This window comes from Monopterus albus, unplaced genomic scaffold (assembly GCF_001952655.1).
Source record: "Monopterus albus unplaced genomic scaffold, M_albus_1.0 scaffold18.1, whole genome shotgun sequence".
Taxonomy (NCBI): Eukaryota; Metazoa; Chordata; class Actinopteri; order Synbranchiformes; family Synbranchidae; genus Monopterus; species Monopterus albus.
Window position 1 is genome coordinate 3,319,711 of NW_018127898.1, and position 18,362 is coordinate 3,338,072.

General features: G+C 42.2%; 2 protein-coding genes across 3 annotated transcripts; one reads left to right on the plus strand and one right to left on the minus strand.

Moving 5' to 3' along the window:
* Positions 1 to 3,396: 3,396 nt before the first annotated feature.
* On the plus strand, positions 3,397 to 10,417 carry tgif2 (TGFB-induced factor homeobox 2). Of its 2 annotated transcripts, XR_002274362.1 has the most exons (5): positions 3,397 to 3,975; positions 5,758 to 5,999; positions 6,862 to 8,403; positions 8,686 to 8,836; positions 8,980 to 10,417. XR_002274362.1 is itself a non-coding variant. In XM_020592736.1 (4 exons), the coding sequence occupies exons 1-4, from the start codon at positions 3,957 to 3,959 to the stop codon at positions 8,713 to 8,715; spliced, it is 1,833 nt and encodes a 610-aa protein (XP_020448392.1). In that variant the 5' UTR covers positions 3,397 to 3,956; the 3' UTR covers positions 8,716 to 10,417. The 2 variants fall into 2 exon arrangements, 1 of the variants encoding a protein (XP_020448392.1); XM_020592736.1 differs by having other exon boundaries at positions 8,686 to 10,417.
* A 1,503-nt stretch (positions 10,418 to 11,920) lies between these two features.
* Positions 11,921 to 16,539, minus strand: myl9b (myosin, light chain 9b, regulatory). Its single transcript, XM_020593154.1, has 4 exons — positions 16,432 to 16,539; positions 13,810 to 14,013; positions 12,882 to 13,043; positions 11,921 to 12,800 (listed from the first exon to the last, which is right to left on the minus strand). Exons 2-4 carry the CDS (start codon positions 13,991 to 13,993, stop codon positions 12,625 to 12,627), a joined length of 522 nt encoding a protein of 173 aa, XP_020448810.1. The 5' UTR covers positions 13,994 to 14,013; positions 16,432 to 16,539; the 3' UTR covers positions 11,921 to 12,624.
* Positions 16,540 to 18,362: the final 1,823 nt, after the last annotated feature.

Here is an 18,362-nt window from a genome sequence, read left to right on the forward strand (position 1 = left end):
GTTTTGAAATTAATGTATGATTTTATTTTGCTTCCCATCACTCTGCAAATTCAGTCTTAGTTTTAGTCATCACTGTTTCCCCCCCATTGAACATCATCCAAAGTACCTGCACTTTTTTTTACAGAAAAATATTTAATTAAAGTATTACATACATTAGTTATTGTTTTCATCATTTATTAAATGCTTTGAGTTTTCCATGGAAGACTGCATAAGCCAAAGATGAATTCTGTGTTTCAAATTCATCTCGTGTTCAAATGTCAGCAGCAGGGAACTAAACATCAACAGCTTACTGTGAAAGCAGGCGGACTGTGACCGTTTCTGTTATGCACATCATGCCCATCACTACAATAGTAATGAGTAATTTCTGTGGAGCATTCAAGGCCAGTAGGAGCTGGAAAATTCAGAAACACGACATTTTCAATAGAATATGAAACGTGTGCTTTATGTGTACATCCCTTTCTCTGCTTGCAAACTGTCATGTCTTAAAATATTTTCAATCTGACCTCTAGAGGGCAGCAGTGGTCAACTCTGTTCAAGATACAGTGCACTGTATAGATACTGGGAAAACTCATTCACATTAGAACTTCTAGCCCTGCTCTGGTTTGCCATGAGATACACTGAATGGGTGACACACATTTATAGACTCCTCTGTCTCACTTTAGGACTTCACAGTACAAGCACATGCCCCACCACAGTGTCAGCCCTAACATATCTTAGATTAGCCACAGTTCTGTCTCACATTTGGTTTCTTCCAAATGGAAAACAAACAAACTAATTTGCCCCTTCCTAATTAGTTATGTTAAACTACTGCAGCATCCCGCCCATTGCTTTGGCTGCTGTGATGCTTGTTTCTCACCTACTGTGACCCAAAAATTGCAGCCTGGAGCTTTGAATTGGAAAAGCTTGATGACCACCATTCTTTCTCTATAGCAAGAGCTCTCTCTTGATGGCAGCCTTTTATTTGCCTGTTGTGTTTGCCTGCTGGGGGCCACTCTCAGCAAGGAAAATGTCTCCAGGGTGTCGATAGCCTGTTGGCTGGTTGTCATCAATGACCCCCTCCATTTGACTACAGTGGATAGCATCGTTAGCACCTGAAGGCCTTTTGTCTGACTAAGCCAGTAGTTTGATTTGATTTCTGACTGCCAGGAAAAAGTTATCTGACAAGTTGTTTTCCTAAAGTGAGTTGAGACAATATCACTGTCTTAAATAAACGGGTTATAGTCTGTGTGTTACAAGAACTCGTAATTTTTTTTTCACCATATGCCCTCACTGCCATCCTTAGGATATTTAAAAAACATGTTTATACCATGTTTATGTTTTTCTCCTCTTGCTGCAGTTTCATTTAAGCCCAAACCCCACTGTCAGCCTTCCTCACACAAACCAGAGGTCTGTGCCTGACTTGACTGCAGATCAAACACAATGTGGCATCTCAGGCACACTAAGGGAAGGAGGGCAGGAGCATAGATAAAGTTGTCCTGTGACCTAATCATAGCAAACTACAAGGCAATGCTTCTCAAGCCTGCTTAAACTTGGATGTGTAAAATGCCAAGAGATGTCAGTGACATACTTCAAGAGAGCTCATACATTTAAACAAGGCTCCTCTCCAATACACACTGGGAGATATCACTGGGACACACCTATAGACCAATTTCCTGGGTAGGGTTATCCATGATCTAAACAGCTGCAATGCGGGGGGAGGAGGGCTGCTGCTGTGAAGCCATTGATTTAGGGGTGATAATGCATCCCTGTATGGGTTTGTGTGATTTGCACTTTTAAAGTCGATACTAAAAGCATTGGCCCATGCAGGAGTCAGTTTGGGCGAAGCTTAATTTTGAAAATCAACTGGCTTTTCAACACTTTCGTTCAGCTACACTCTTTAATGTGCCTCCTTCAGCCACAGAAGTCAGTAGTCAAGTATATTGTTGTCCATAATCCTGAAGACTCAGTAGTCTACATGTTAGGTAAAATAGTCATTTACAGTGTGGCCATGGCCATATCTTCTGTGATACCAATGTACCCTTTCACTTTAAACTTTTTGCTATAAAAATAGGTATGAAATTACATGCTAAATAAAGTTTAGCCACTCTTAAAGCTTGTTTTATGTGTTTGCCAATTTCTCTGCATTCCAGCACTAAGAAAAAGTTACTTCTGTAGAGGTGACAGAGAGAAACGGGTTAATCCCAGGAAGACAGTTTACCTCAGATGGGATTCCAGTGAATCCATTCCCATACAATACTCCAAAGGCCTGCTTGCTTTCAAAAAAACAACTAATTAGCATATTAGCATCTCTGCTTTGTTTCACTGTGTTGGGCTGAAACTGGGAAAAGTGGTGAGGAGTGAAACCTTTGCTCTTATCCACAAGAGATATTATGTAGCAAAAAGTGTATTTAAAAATGTAGAGCAAATATTTTATGAAACAAGCACATATTTTAAAGACTTATCTGGTTAGTACAATAAGTAGGCTGTGTGTATGTCAGGGTTTGTAGGGTTTAGTATAAAAGGGTTGTACTGTTTGAGGCAAAGTTGTGAGTGAGCAATGTGTTCTTCATGAAATTAAATTTACCTAGATTCTTGTCCCTGCGCTCTGGTAACATTTAAAGTATGTGTGCAATGCTGAGTAAAAGGGTTCTTTTGATATTAAGATGAAACTATAATCAGAAGGATTTCTCCCCTTGTGCTTCGAGGAATTTTCTGTAAATAGGAAGAAAACCTGACTGAGACGCTTCATCTTTTACAATGCTGTACATCTATTTGTACTATTTGAAGGTTGTTTAAATGTATAACGGAGAGACGTAACATTCAATAAAATGCACACAGTACTTTCTCACTATGTCTGTATGTGCTTACTGCTGTGTACAAGCTGTTTGCTGACCCAAATTGAGGAGGATGTCATTTTTATTTCAAAAACATTTTAACAGAAATACAATACTACATATTATTGTTTTCAAAACCTGCTAGATTTGAATTGTAATTGCACATCACGTGTTTCATATGCATGTTTTGCTATTGCTCTGCATGTCCCTTTACAGCCTCTGGGCAGTGCATTTTGCGCATATAACACAAAATATAATAGCCTATATATTCAAATGTTTACAACAGGTAGATTACAGTAGCCTAACGTCCATTAACTTGTTTTTTATCTGAGCTCCTGAAATCTCCAAGTGAAACACATCTGCATCATTAGCCGGGAGTTACACATTCTGTATGAATGTGTAAATATCACACTACAAATACGTCTAGTGAGCCGAAATGTCTTGGCAAATTATATTATGAAGAAGTCAAATGTGGTCACCAGTCGAGTCGCCGTCTTTATTTATGTAGCAAGAACATTTTGCTCAGTATTGCGTAAAGCCTTTCCGCTCTCTGTAGCTGTCTGCCGCACACAGGAATAAAAGTGCTTAAAAATAATAAGAGCTTAAAAATTTGCAATGTTCCTATGGATAAACGGGTTTGTGTCGATGTAATCGTGTGGTTTTAGTTTTGTCGACAACGTAACCGTTTCAGTGACTGTGCTTTATTATGAATGAAATAGTTCTCCCGTCAGTCACAATGACAAGGAGCTATCGAACGGAGCACCGTGATTGGTTAAATGCTGTTCAAGAGGCGGAATGGGGCTTCGTGATTGGTCGATAGCTGTCGATGAGGCGGGATCATTTTAGCTGAGACTGTCAAGATTGGCAAGAGCTGGCGCTGCTGTGTGCAGGTAAAAGGAGCAAGCGACATAAAGCAGAAAACACTGGTAGAAGGCGATGCATGCGATGGAGACGGACCGTCCGGTGAAGCCTTTTCTTGCGGCAGAAGCTCTAAAGTAAGACATTTAAGTCGGTGCAAGCCTAACACCTTCAGCTTTTTGGAAGAAAGTGCCGTTGTGTCAACCATCGTTTAGCTCCCGGACACGCTTTGTATAGCGAGCAACTTGGACAGCTGCAGGCTTTCCAGCCAGCCATCAACAAAGAATGAAAGCATTCAAACGAGGTGAGGACACACGTCTTGTTTTTTGTTGTCTTTTTTCCCTCTAACCACAGCAGTGCACGTTTATCACCCGCACATTACACGTGTGCGACCCCTTGGTGTCTTTGCGGTTGGGTTTTTTTCCTGGTATTCGGGCTTTTTGTGGCGAACAAACGCAGCGTGTGTTTATGTTTAAATTTGGAGGGACAGCTAGCCAGCTAGTTATCTCTGGAGGCAGGCATGGTGTCCATCTGGCGGAGCGACGTGCAGGAGGTTGCGTGTTCCTCGCTGCCTCCTTTGTGCGCCCCAGATGGCTAATTTACCGAGTAGCTCCCCTGTTTTGTGCTGTGTGAATGGAACGCTTTGCATTATTCGAGGTATTTTACTTAGATTGTGACGTTATCTCTTGGACCAAGCGAGCTGGTGTGAAAAGTTGCTGTTTGTGCGGTGACGTGTTGGTGGAGGTCACGTTGAAAATCTGAGACTGTTGACTTCTTTCTGAGAACCGCAGTTTTGAAGAACATGGAAAATAGCAACCAGATTGGCAGTGCACAGATTTACCAGCTTTAGTCTTTGCAGCGGGGACATTTTGTAAAAACGAAGTTGGGTCGAGTTGACAGCCAGTGAGATGTTAGTTGCTGCTGATGTGACATATTGTACTAAACAAAAATGTGTGGATTATATTGAAGACTCCAGTGTTATTTCCATATCCAGTTAGACTTAATTTAACCAATTATTGAACTTTTTTTTTACCTCTTTCTCTGAAGGGCTGACACTAATTCAGTGATATTAATTAAAAATTTAGCAAAATGTATGCATGCTCACATATAAACATGAAGTTCATGCTCTGTGCAATGCACCAGTTTCTGCTGTTGTGTTATACTGGAGCAGAATCCTGACAAGCTAAAACCTAAGTTAATCACTTTTTGATTTACTTAGTTTGCAAAGGAACATTAATTTCAGCAACAGTTTTTGTTCAAAATGATCAATGGTAGCCTTAAATATCATGATATAATTTGTAAACAGTAATGCCCAGTCCCACTGTAACCTTTTAGATGTCAGGGGAGTTTAGCTCATTTCCAGAAAGTGGGGGAAATGTACATAATTTGCATTTGTATGTTTTAAGTTTTCCCCCCACTTTTCTGATTTGGTCTTGCACATCCCTTGTTGTAGAGGAATGCAGAATTCAAAAGATTTGTCAACTGCTCCAGCAGTCTTGAGCTGAACTGGCATGAGGTGAAAACGGCCTCCTTTGCATGGTCAATAGATTCCTGGGCCACTGGCTACTGTGATGTTGATAGGCACACAATCTCCTTTGTGAAGACAGGCGCTGCCCCTTGGGGTCAGGTTTCACTCAGCCCCAGGGAAAGACAGTGTATTCTGTGTCCCACCTCTGGGATCAGGCATGCTCCATTTTGCAGGGAGATTCCCTCCTGTGGCCAACCATTCAGGACAAAAAAAAAAAATAGATACAGAGTTCACACCACAAAGTCACTGTTTTAAACATGTTTAGCTCACCAAGCCACAGTGTGACTCACTATGAAGTGGGTTGAAAAGTGGAGGTATCTGATGTGGTTTGTGTATTTGTTCACTACTAAGTGCTAGATCAGTTCAGACAAATTTCTCTGACCAGGCCCTAGTTGTGTGTGTGTGTGCGTGTGTATGAATCATTCATAAAGGACCTTACATATGGCAAAATAATGTGGAGCACCTCTTTATACCAAACAACTACTGGATGCGATGTGAACGACATGGTCGGAGCAGTAATGGTGACTGTGACTAAAACCTCTTCTTCCTCTTCCTCAGCTCTGGACGACGAGCATCGCCCAGAGCAGGAGCACTCCTCGGCTGTGTCAGACAGCGATGATGGCTCCCCGCTTGACCTGTCAGGAACAGGGCCCTGTGGTAAGCGGCGTCGCCGAGGCAACCTGCCCAAGGAGGCGGTGCAGATTCTGCGGAGCTGGCTGTACGAGCACCGCTTCAACGCCTACCCGTCAGAGCAGGAGAAACTCAGTCTGTCAGGCCAGACCAACCTCTCTGTGCTGCAGGTGAGGAGCAGCTTTTTACATGTTTTTTCCTGTTTTTCTAAAAGTACTCGGTGCTTGCCAGAGGAAGTGACACTTGCTGTGTTTTCTGCCTTCTGGTGGATTTTTTTTTTCTGTAGTAGAAGTGTATCAACATGCATGTTAATGTTTAAAGGTGACTTTTTTTGGGGGGGACAAGTTTTAGTACATGTGTAACTTTGTCACCAGCTTTTCAATCAACACCGTGAACAATGGTCAGATGGTATCGCCACAGGGCACTGCTGAGAGGGACACTTTCCCCTTTTCACTTCATTCCATGGGTAGTACACGTTTCCTCTTTAAGTCTCAGCACAGGCCCACACAAACAGGCAGGCTGCTTTAGATAAAGCATTACAGATCAGTATGAGGCGGCAGCAGAGTTTATGTAGTCACTTCACTGTAATGCCTGTGACTGGCTGCTCTGTGGCTCAGCATATTTGAGAGCAGACGTTCATTATTGCCAGCTGTCTGAGGGCTCTCGTGTCTCTCTGTCTCACCATCTTTCTTCGTTGTGTGGGAGGCTGTACCACTAGAGGGGTAAGTAAGGCCTCGCGTGCAGAGGAGGATGAAGAAGAATGTGTAGGTAGTTATTAGAACCACAGCCTGTAGATCATTTTTAGATCCTGAATGCATTGCAGGAGCTGAGTTTTGGAATTGGCCTAACTGGAGCCGGCAGGTCAAAACTTAATATTTCATTAAAATGTTGTAGTAATATCAACGCAGGCCCACAAAAACATGTATAAGCACATCTTTAGTGTTTGCTCTTTTCCTTTATTTTAAGTGAGACATCCATGTAAGTGTTCAGTATCAGTTCTTTTTATGCTAGAAATGCTTAATCTTTTCCCAGATATGTAACTGGTTCATCAATGCACGTCGCCGCCTTCTCCCTGACCTCCTTCGCAAGGATGGAAAAGATCCCACCAAGTTCACCATCTCCCGCAAGGTGGGCAGTAAAAGTGAAGGCCACTTGTCTAATGGAGGCGGAGCCGGCTCTCCAGAAAGAAACTCTTCCACCAGCTCGTCTCAACAGCGCCCTTCTGTTATCCGCTCTGCCCCCACACTGGACCTCAGTCTTCTTGGGAACACAGCGACAGCTATTCTGACAGGAGCAGGCTACCCTGATAAAGGAGGATCAGTCCAGGCACTGATGAGGCTGGATACACAGAGTTTGCTGAAGGAAGCAGAGGAGCGAGGGGCTAATATAGCTTGTCTCACCAGCACAACAATAGCAGCTAGCCCCACCACTGGCCTCTTCAACACCCCGCCCCCGACTCCTCCTGAGCTGTTCCCCACCCAGGACTTCAGCGACTTGAGGCTGCTAGTCGATGCAGCTCTGCTGAGGGCAGCAGAGCAGGAGGACCTGAAGAGAGTCCAGGAGAGCCAGAACAAACCAACAGAGGCTGTAAAGACTGAGCTGGTGGAAGCACAGTGTGTCACCTACAGCAGCGACATGGGCCCCACGCCACCTCCAGAGGACAGCCAGCAAGTCATGGATGCCTGCAGGGTGCAGAGTCTGATGGAGAAGGCTATGGCAGTTCCTGTGTCAGCTGAAACTTCAGCAGAGGCTGCAGTTCCTCAGTCCTCAGCAGCCTCGGTACTAGTTCCAGCTCCAGTCTTGGTCTCAGCCCCAAGGCTCTCTCCTATCCAAATGAATAAATTTATTTGGAGTCCCTTGGAAAAGGACACAACCAGAGCTTCCAGCCCAAACCAGCCTACGCTCATCCCAGCCCACCTACCAACTTTAGTGCCAGTGTCAGCTTCAGGTTTTGGACAGCTGAATTCTCAGAAATCATCTGCTGCTCCAGTCGTTACCTCAACTTCATCATCAGCTCTGGCTCCACTGCCCACTGCATCTCCTGTGAATGCAGCATTGCCAGTAACAATGCCAGTCTCAGTGCCACCACCAGTCTTTGTCCCAGCTTCGAGTTCTGCCTCTGTCCCTGCCTCAAGCCAAGCTTCATCCTCAACTGTAGCACTTGTTCCAGCTGCTCCCTCTCCAACCATCACCTCTTTCACCTCCCCCAGAGGAGTCCCACTCTACCTTCCATTTCACAAATCTTTAATCCCAGTCACTCTTCCATGTCCAGCACCTGTTTTGTCCTCAGCATCATCTCCAGCCCCCGTTTCCTCCGCAGTCTCTGCTTCCGTTCCAGCCTCAGCGTTGACGTCCTCCTCTGCCCCCACCATCACGCCTCTTCTGGGCCTTGCGTCCCACCTTACTCCTTCTCTTCGGCCCTGCTCCGCAAGCAGCAGTAGCACCCAGAGGAATTCAGCTGTGGTGCCCAGTGTTTGGAGTATGGTGCATGCTGACACTAGGCAACCTAGTTCCCTTCAAGTGGTAAAGACCCCCATTGCCACAGTGTGGGGTCCACAGCACAGCCTGCATACGGTGAGTGAAACTGTCAACTAACTTTTTTTTTTATTTTTATGTATTCGTGGAGGAGGGGTGAGACAACACTGTATATACAAGAATGTATCTTCATCACCAGTTCCTTTTGAACTAAAGCCTGCACAGCAGTGAATTAAATGTGCGAACTAGGATAAAATGAAGCCATTGCTGATAAGAACACTGTGCCAGTCCCCAAAAGGAAGATTTGTGTGTGTGTGCGCGCACAGTAAATGTATTGTACAAAGTTTTTGATACCATTTTATACCCCGTTTTCATTTACAGCCCATGAGAGAGCAGGAAAGTATCCAGTAATTGTACAAAATGTCAGTTGGTGTAATTAGCAGCACCGGCAGAGTTGGCCTCTTCAGTGGCAGTACTGGACTTTATTGAATGTACTAAAGGCATTGACATCATTCTTGTCCAGGAGACAAAGGTGAATATTGGGTTTTATTTCTGTGTACACCAGCAGCTTCATTGCAGTTTATAGTTGTGTGGATTCTCATGATTTAAAAACAGTTGTCTGTTTTTGACTCCACTATGTTTCTCCCCTTCTTTTTTTGTGGTGGAGATGAGCAGGTGGGAGATTGATTGTACTGCAGAGAGCTTTACTGACTGTCCTCTGTGTCTGTCTCTGCCCCACCCCCCCATCCCATCATGCTGTCTTTTTATAGCTAAGTAAATTCATTGGTGTGCACAAATTTTCATCTCAGCCATTCAACACATGCTCTCAAGTACCACTCGTTTCTTTGTTTGCATTTCCAATCTAGAATCGTGTTTAAACAAACAAGAAGTATTTTCTCTGTCCGTTATTTTTTTTTATGTAACCTTGATCGGTTGTGTACAATTTGTAGGGATTGTTGTTGAGAGGGAGGGTTGTGGTTTGATTGGGATAAGGTCACACTGAATTTGTTACAGAAATCAATTTCAGTGAGCAGCTTGGTGATCTGGTGACATCAAGCTCCTGCAGTTCCTGAACTGAAACCTAAAACTCGTTGTGAGACATGGCACCTTTTTTTTATTTTTTTCTGGTGCAAAATACTTTAAATATTGGACTCTTTTATTTGGGAGATGGATGAATGATACAGATGTCTCTGACGATTTGGGACCCTAGGGTTTGGCCAGTATATTTCAAACCTGCATGTCTTCATAGTTCGGTGTCTCGGCAGAGCAAATCCTGCAGATGTAATAAAATAGCTGATGATGATTAGCTTTTTTCCCAGGAAGGTACAACAGTATAAAACGTCTTTTTTTTTTTCCCATCAGTGCTTTCCACTTGTGTTTTTAGAAATGGTTTCTCTAGGGCTTCTAATCATTCATAACGCTGTAGTTTCCATGAAACTGTCTTAGCACAAACGATATATGGCTGAATGCCACCTGGACATCTGCTAACAGTAGCAATGTGTGGGAAAGTTGGCTCTCCATGTGAATAATACTGTAGCAGACCTGTCATGTTTACCCATGTCACTGAGCCCAGGGTGGTTCACGCGGTTACATTTTGCATGTGCAAGAAGCTGGAAGAGACGGAGCACTGACCCCAGCACCCCCACATCTGTCCAGCTTCTTGTTCATGGCATGTTTTGGAAACTCCAACTCTTCTGTTTCTGTCTCCCTCACTGCCTATTGTTTACTGTACATGTCAGTGGAGAGTTGTTTTGTTTTTTGTTTTGTTTTGTTTTTTTTACACAGGTACTTGCTAGACTGATACCTCAACTTATCCAGGTCATGGCAGGCTTTGGTCATATGTAGAATTATAAGTATTAAAGTAATATTTTTATTATTCATACTACATCGTGCCACTGTGACGACACCTGTGATACTGGAAATGGCTGGTTAAAGATTAGGTAGGCAGGTTTTATATAACAAGGCTTATATTGGGTTTTAGTTACAAACTGTTGCTCCAATCAGAAGATAGTGTAATAATGCATGTAAATATTTTCAAGGTCTTTTGTTTTTGGTTTTGTATGTATTGGCATGAACTTTATCTCAAACTGTGTTGTTCCTTCACAGCCAAATACATTCATATATATATAAAAACTTCACAATAGTCTGTGCAATATATGCCTTAAACTTTAAATGTGTTTTGTATAAGCATTTTAAAGAAATAAAAGTTCAGTTTTTCATTAATGCTGTTTTTTTGTTTAATTTGTGAGAATAACCCAGTTGAATTATCAATGATGCTAAAGCTTTTTAAATGTCCTATTTATCTACTTATGATAGGCTCTTATCTTGCAAGACAGTTTGTCACACTAGAGTCCTGGTGTTGTGTGCACTGACTCACTGTGTCACATTAGGCGAATCCCAATTCCTCTAATTGCATCCACTTTACCCTCACTTGAATCTCTTCCTTGCGTCTTAGTCCAACCCAAGTAAAATGCAAGGAAAGAGGAACTGAGGTAACATGTTTTAGCTGACATGAGATCCTTATGTGAGGCGTCTAATCACAAACTGATTTCCAACAAAGGGATGTGTCAATCTGTAGCAGACATGTGTGAAGGATACACTTGTGTATCCTCAGTCATAGCTCCTCATCGCGCCTCAGACCAGAGATAAAGAACTTTCAGATGTCCTTAATCATGGTGGACCGGAATGACTTCCGGGTCAAGTGAGGACTGAGGAATTGGGATTCACCAATTGTTAATGCTATCATTAACACCTCTGCTCTTCCTGCACAAGAAGTCAAAATGCTGTGACAATGGACTGTAGGGCACAACATGCACACACAATTGACTTCCAAAGTTCAAGCAGCTTTGGTTGTTTTAATGTGTTTGTGAACTCTTCTTAGGCTGTGTGGTTTTCTCCAGGGAAGAATTTGGGGGGAGGGGGCAATGTCGCATAACTTCCGTGCATCAGTCAGGGATTTATTAATATTCCAGTCTGAATCTGTTGTGCTGTGATTAAAAGACCCTCGGTGAAGCAAACTGTTACCTAAGGATCATGGAAATAATGTGGTATGCTTTATATTATCAAGTAAATTCATAGTAAAATGTGTCCTCAAAAAGATCAGGGGACTATTTTGACTCGCTTTTTAACAATTACTATATATCAAAGTTACAAAGTTTTGCTGGATATGGAACATTTAATTAGCTCAAAGGACCCTGCTGGTGTAAACCCATTTACCACAAACTGTGCCCACATTAATCCAGACATTTGTTTTATTCTTTCAAATTGGTAAACAAAAACAACCAGTTCTATCTTTCAAGCAGAAATAAGGCTCTGCTCATGTCAATGAAGTATGAACTTAGTGTGGTGAATTATTCGTTTATTTCATTATCGTGAAGCAAAGTAGCTGAAACAAAAAAATGTTTAGAAAAATGATCCAGGTGGTTACATTAAAGCTCCTGTATTCAGTACAGTGTACTGCTGTGTAAATCCAAAGGGCTTTAGCATCCAAATGTAGCAGTGGTTGCGCTTTAAGCATGCAAATTAAATGGGAGACACTTGTTTGGCAGACTCGATATTTGAAAGGTCTGACACAGACGTGGTACATTGATTTAAAACTCAAAGACACCACCAAACATTTTGTGGTCAATAGCATGAATCAACATACTTTATTTGCCTGAGCAATAAAGACTGAATTCCTTCAACAGAAACGTGCTGTACCTGATCCTTCAACAAACACAGAACCAGCTGACGAGAGGACAATATAAGTTTGGACTAGAAGCTCTTGTAACCATTTCATCAAGTGGAAGTATCCACCACTTTTGATTGGCAAACAATCAGGATGACCATTCACTTCATCCACTTTCATCATACAAGGATGCCGATATTACAGTGTTGTTGCAGTGCTTATGTGGGGTGTGGTAGCTAATAGGAAGAGGTAAACATGGCTGGTCCTGTTTGTACTACTGAATCTGACAGTCCGAACACCCCTGCACACACATGCACACTGGTGTTTAATACATCTCAGAAGTCCAAACAATTCCCTATAAAGATCAGACAAGCTGCAGGAAACAATGAGATGCAGATACTTGGACACACCTCTCTTCACGGATATGAACCTTCAATGACAATAAAAAAAAGTATTGCAGAATATTTCTATAAGTCTCAGATTCCACCTAAATAAATGTAAATTTACTTCTGCCCTTTTGTAAGATGTATAATATTGTTGCAGGCATTCCTATTTAATTTGTCTCAAACCTACAAGGTCCACAAAGGTAGGAACTGGGGGCTGGTTTGTGGTGCAGTATGTGTGCAGGGGCCCAAAGCAGCTGTTTCCTCCATCTATTCATCATCCTTGTCTTTGGCACCATGTTTGAGGATGCGGGTGAATTCTGCGTAGTTGAAGTTGCCCTTTTTGTCGATGGGCGCCTCACGGAACAGCTCATCCACTTCTTCGTCTGTGAAGCGATCGCCCATGGTGGTCAGCAGCTCCCTCAAATGGTCCTCGTGGATCACACCTTGGACACAGGTAATATCCATTAGATAAGGTTCCACACATTAAATGCCATAATCTGGGCATTCTGTTTATAATGACTCACCAGATCCCTCCTCATCGAAGCAGGCGAAGGCGTTGCGGATGACGTCCTCGGGGTCCGTTCCATTGAGCCTCTCTCCAAACATGGTGAGGAACATTGTGAAGTTGATGGGCCCTGGTGCTTCACTCATCATCCCCTCCAGGTAGTCGTCAGAAGGGTTCTTACCTGAGGATGGACAACACTGTTATATGCATCCCACTGTCCTGAGCAGTCGACAGAACCAGGAGGTGGTTCTTTGGTGCCTTAAACATTGTTGAGCATATTAGACATAATGTTGCGGTTTCAAGAATTCATTAAAAATCAAATGACTTTTGAAGGGACCTTTGAAGAGCCAGATGTATTAAATAGTTATTTTTTTATTTACAAATAATTGACTTACTATTGCTGGACACAAAAACACTATTCTAGCCATCCTTTTTCAACAAAGCGACAGTCTGAAGATAAATATGATAAAGGGGTACTCCAGCGATTTAGCATTTCATTTCTGCAGAGTTGAGAAATAGATTAGAAAGGGACAGATTAAAAAGTGATCAAATCCAAAGCAGCAGAACCCTGACTTTTAGCTCCAAAAGCACTGAATCCTACTTTTCCCATAATGCACCTCTACAGCATCTTAAGTTAGATCTTCCACCCCTGATAAAGCCCCACGTCTTTCTAATGCCCCACTTGTAATGCAGCTTCCTGCTGTAAATTTGTAAACTCTGAGCCCAAAGGGAGAAACCTCTAATCAGGGTCATCAGGGTTCCTCAGATTTCAAAACTCTTACTGAAGATACTGAATGTATCTAAACTGTGCACAGAGTGAGTAGTACTGCCAACCAATGGCATGTGTAAAACAGGTGGAATGCTCCTTTAAAAGCATTGCCATTGTTCTTTTTTTTTTTTTGGAACCTCTGATCCTCACTTGTCACTGTAAGAACAGGGCTGTTTACCCAGAGAGGCCAGCATGTCATGCAGATCCTCCTTGTCAATGAAACCGTCTCTGTTCTGGTCGATCATGTTGAAGGCCTCTTTGAACTCCTGGATCTGAGACTGGTCGAACATGGCGAACACGTTAGAGGTGGCCCTCTGAGGGCGCTTCTTGGTGGTCTTCCCCTTGGCACGCTTGCTTGACATGGTGACAGCTGGATCTGAGCCTGTGCACATTGGAAAGGATTGATCCCTGGATTACATCATGTTGTACTAGGGTATATTGCTCGCTAACAAAGCTCAACATGAAAAGAGCATTAATTTGAACAGATGATGTATATTTTGCACTATTTTGCTGAAATCACCATTCTTTTATATTTTCTTTTTGGTTTTCTCAGAGCAAGAGAATCTTTCTTTCGCTTCCAAGGAGAGTGGCTCTCATTCTCCATAAATGTCAGCTGTAGTGATGGATGCATGACAGTGACATGTCTCCACAATACACGCTGCATCTAACTTTCACATGCTTCCAGGATCATACATAGGACAAAGGGAACGGCTGTATAGGCCGGAAGGAGCGGGGCAAAGTGTCTGATGAGTCACAGAATAATGACATCATGCTCCAACCAGCGCTGAGGCCTTAGGATCACTGCCTGTGGAACACACAAACTATTCACTGCAACAAGATTGCTATCCCATTTATGGAGCGTTTGGTTTTTATTCGATTTCATTCTTAAATGTACACCGTGAAAATCAAAACGGCATCATAAAAAAAAAAAGTGAGATATATTTGCAATTGGTGTAATTTTTACTGGTGTTTATACTTGGCCACAGTGGAATTCAATGTTTGAAATGTTCTGTCCTACATAACAGTGAGCTGTAACAAAAGATGTTCCTGGAGAAGACCTAGATGTCTGTGTCTGTTGTCTCTGTTGCTTGTATGGTTCACAAAGGCCTCACAGAGAAGCTGTTGAAGGCAGTGTTAGAGCACGTTTGCCTATCTATGTGGCCTTTTATCTCTTTCTGCTGAGCATAAAGTTTCTACCTATTTTGATCTCTATACAAATGAAGCTGTCTTGTAACATTTATGATTAATGCAAAGCAGTATAACCAGCTTAGGTACTCACCAAAGTTTATAATATAAATTATTAACATAGCTAAAACCCAGAAATGGATCTGTATGTCTGTGACCTTGGTATAAAGGCTACAGGAAGGGATTTCAACATCTTAATTACTTAGTTGCCAAAAGAAGTGTATCAACAAAGATATCATCAGCTTGTACCACATACACAGTTTTTGCCCGCAGTGGTTTCATTGCTTCCTTTCTCTCACTAAAGACACATGTTGATTCAGTCTTTTATTTCATTTGGCTCCTGTTTGGCTGCTCCTGTCTCTTCATGTGCCAGAAAAAATGAAAAAATCTGGAAGGTGTGTGCTGTTGGCCCACGGCCGTCCATTCTTCATCTCACAATCATCACAGGAAGCTGGAAACAAAACGGCGTCTAGCTCCAATTTAGGGTTTAAGGAATAGAGGAATTCCTCAGACTGATTAGGGCTTCTCTCTCTCCTCCTCACAATACACACGATTTTCATTGTGTGGACACTTGCAGCAATTTATGCTCCAATGTAAACAGTCCAATTGCAGGCCCAGGAACTGAGTTATCTCAAGTGTGTATTCTTGTTTGGCACCATTGACTCAGTAGAACGGTGTCTCCTGAGAAAGTCTGACTGGTGACTAGCAGCTCTGTTTAAAGCGAACAGTAAGGTAGATTTCTGAAAAAGTTTCACATTATTTCATGTTTACAGTCACTGAGTCTTGAGCTGTAGCAACAACTGAAACCTTTTTTGAATTCTGCATTAATTAACAATGATTCACAAAGAGGAAGAAAACTATTTTTGATCCCAGTAATATAAACATGTGGCTGACGTTCCTCAGCTCGGCTTGTTTTGACAGTTGTATTTGTTCTCTGGCCACCACAGCTCCTCTGTGGACCCTTCTTATCTCTTTAGAATGACAAAGTCTCCTCTGTTCCTCTGTCCAGCAATAACACACACACACACACACACACACACACACACACACACATTTCACCAAACAGTCAGGCTATCATCCTTCACCCTTATTTCAGGTCATGTAGGTCACCACTAGTGAGGTGAAGACTAAAAGGCCAACAGTCAGAGATTCCAAAAACAAACAGTGTGAAGTGAAGTTAAGCTCTCGTCACCTATAAAAAAAAACCTCAGAGGTTTGTATGAATGTGTGTTTAAGAGAGCGTGAGTGAGACAGATCTAAAAGGGTCAGCTGCACTCTGAAATTCCTCTACCTGATGTGCCACAGTGATGAAGTGGAAGTAAACACACAGGGATACAGCGTGTGTACACTGTATATACCAACATACAGACATGGTGAAGGTGAGCATCCTCTGTAGCTTTCTGTTGGATGTTGATCACCAGATGAAAAAGCTCTGTTGTAGCTCTATGATACCTTTAATTACAGATCCAGTTCAGAAGCTCTCTGTTTACTATCCCAGCTCTGACAACAACTGAACTCAGAGAATGTACACTTTCAGCACCATTAGAAGACACCAAATATGAGACTTTAAAATCTACTGATGCAACCCAGTGGTAGAAACAGCTTTCTCTCTCACCTTGGTTTCAGGTAGGAATGTCTGGGAGTCCTGCAAACTCCTTTTGTCTGGATCCGACAGAGCAGTGGGAAGGGAAGCAGCCAGTCCTGCCCTAAGTTTGTTTAAAGAATCAGACTCCTGGTGAGTCCCTCCCCTTTCCGCCCCGGCCAATGGAGAGGCCAGCTTGTCCCATACAAAGACAACCCAGGCCAGGCCATTTCTCCATACAAGGCAAAAGAATGCACAGGCTGCAGCTTGCTGCCGCCACAGACACTGCTAGGGCTGTTTGTGGAAAAGGCAGAAATGACAGGAACTATGATAAGGCTGCCTTATTTAGAGAAAAGGGCCTAAACATTTAGAGGAGGCTCAGTGTGGAAACATGGGAGAGAGAGTTGTGAGCAGCTACAGAGTAGTTTTGAAAGGCAGTGTTTCTGTGGCAAGACTATGGGTTTCCTTAAATAGGCAGCATGGCTGATCATCATTGTGCAGGGAACACCTTAAGTTATGTCATGGAAGCACCATCTGATTTGTAGTCTCCTAATTTCCATCATATTTTATTAAAAACAAAGGAAATACCTACAAAACAATAACTCAGTTTGCTCAGATGAATTCAGCTGTGCATTCCAACAAAACTGTTTATCATTTAAGTGCTATCAGAAATATTCAGTGTTTCTGTGTCCACATATTATGTATTCATTACCTACTGCCATGCGTAACATCTCCTTAACTGGACATTGCACATGTATGATATGTTTAACTGCAATAATATATTTTAGCAACCTTAGCCTTTGTATGCTTTGCCCATTATAAGGGTATAATACATCAAATATGTCAATGTGTCTCCATTTAACTCCACTTAATCATTAAAGTACTAATAAAATGGTGATTAAAGTCTTTTGACACAGGTGTCCAACTCTCTGCATATTTAACATTTGATTTGCAGATTACTACTTACTACATACTGTATTTCCATGCTGTCTTCCATCTCTTACTCTTTATATTGTTAGGTATTTTTAGTCAGATAGATATTGGATAGATACTTTATGTATTAGAAATGTTTAGTGGAGATAGGATGTCTAGTTAGACTTAAATGCTCAGTCATGCTTATGAGTTTCTACAGGGTACATCTGGTCAAGGATAACTAGAGAGAAGAGTTGATGACTGTCAGCAGACAGGGTGTTTAATATTATTATTATGACGTGTATAACTGTAGCCTTAGCCATAATATGTTCTTATGTTTAATATCACGACATGTTCTAGAAGTCTGTGAGAATGTTTTTAGCTACACACCACTTAATCAACAGACACACACACACATTGATTTGCTTCATGTTTTGACTATTGCTATGGCCAGCTGCAAAGCTGGTAACAGAGACGTCTCGATTGACGTTTCTGTGTAGTATGGGGCTAGCCCAACCGAGGGGATATAATGTATAGGCCTGGTGGGTTCAGGGTCTTTCATCTTACATCTGCCTGCGAGCAGGTTGGAGGTGCAAGATACCTGAGCGTGTAATGTTAATTTTACCTGTGATCCTTTGAATAAATCAGCACTGTTTTGAAGTTACTTGGACTGTCTCGTCTCTCAGAGTTAGCAATGGTAACAAGAGCCATAGTTCTACAATATCAAGTGAGGAACAGAGTGTAAAATTGTAATTGTAAAACTTTCAATTTCATTTTCAAACAGTACACAACAGAACATTGCATATTCATATTTTAACAAATAAAATAAAAAGAAACTTGTTTCTTTAATTGGGAATAAACTACGAGAAAACGTTTTAGAGTACTAAGGAAAAGAAAGGTGGCGTCTCTGTGTTATGAGGCTCTGCGCAGGTGCAGTGACGCCCTCTGCTGGGGCCAACCGAGAACTTCAGTAAATGAAGAAGATTGAGATGACTGTTGTCTGGTTAATGCACGAGGTTATAAGGCACACATATGCTAAATAGGCAATACTT

Excerpts from the sequence above, each read along its gene's own strand:
- tgif2 (XM_020592736.1), top strand. Across the intron at positions 6,000-6,861 it reads CCAACCTCTCTGTGCTGCAG|ATATGTAACTGGTTCATCAA; the intron begins GTGAGGAGCAGC and ends ATCTTTTCCCAG. Across the intron at positions 8,404-8,685 it reads CACAGCACAGCCTGCATACG|CCCATGAGAGAGCAGGAAAG; the intron begins GTGAGTGAAACT and ends TTTCATTTACAG.
- myl9b (XM_020593154.1), bottom strand. The coding sequence starts at position 13,993 with ATGTCAAGCAAGCGTGCCAAGGGGAAGACCACCAAGAAGCGCCCTCAG. Across the intron at positions 13,044-13,809 it reads TGACATGCTGGCCTCTCTGG|GTAAGAACCCTTCTGACGAC; the intron begins GTAAACAGCCCT and ends GTCCATCCTCAG. Across the intron at positions 12,801-12,881 it reads CTTCGATGAGGAGGGATCTG|GTGTGATCCACGAGGACCAT; the intron begins GTGAGTCATTAT and ends CCTGTGTCCAAG.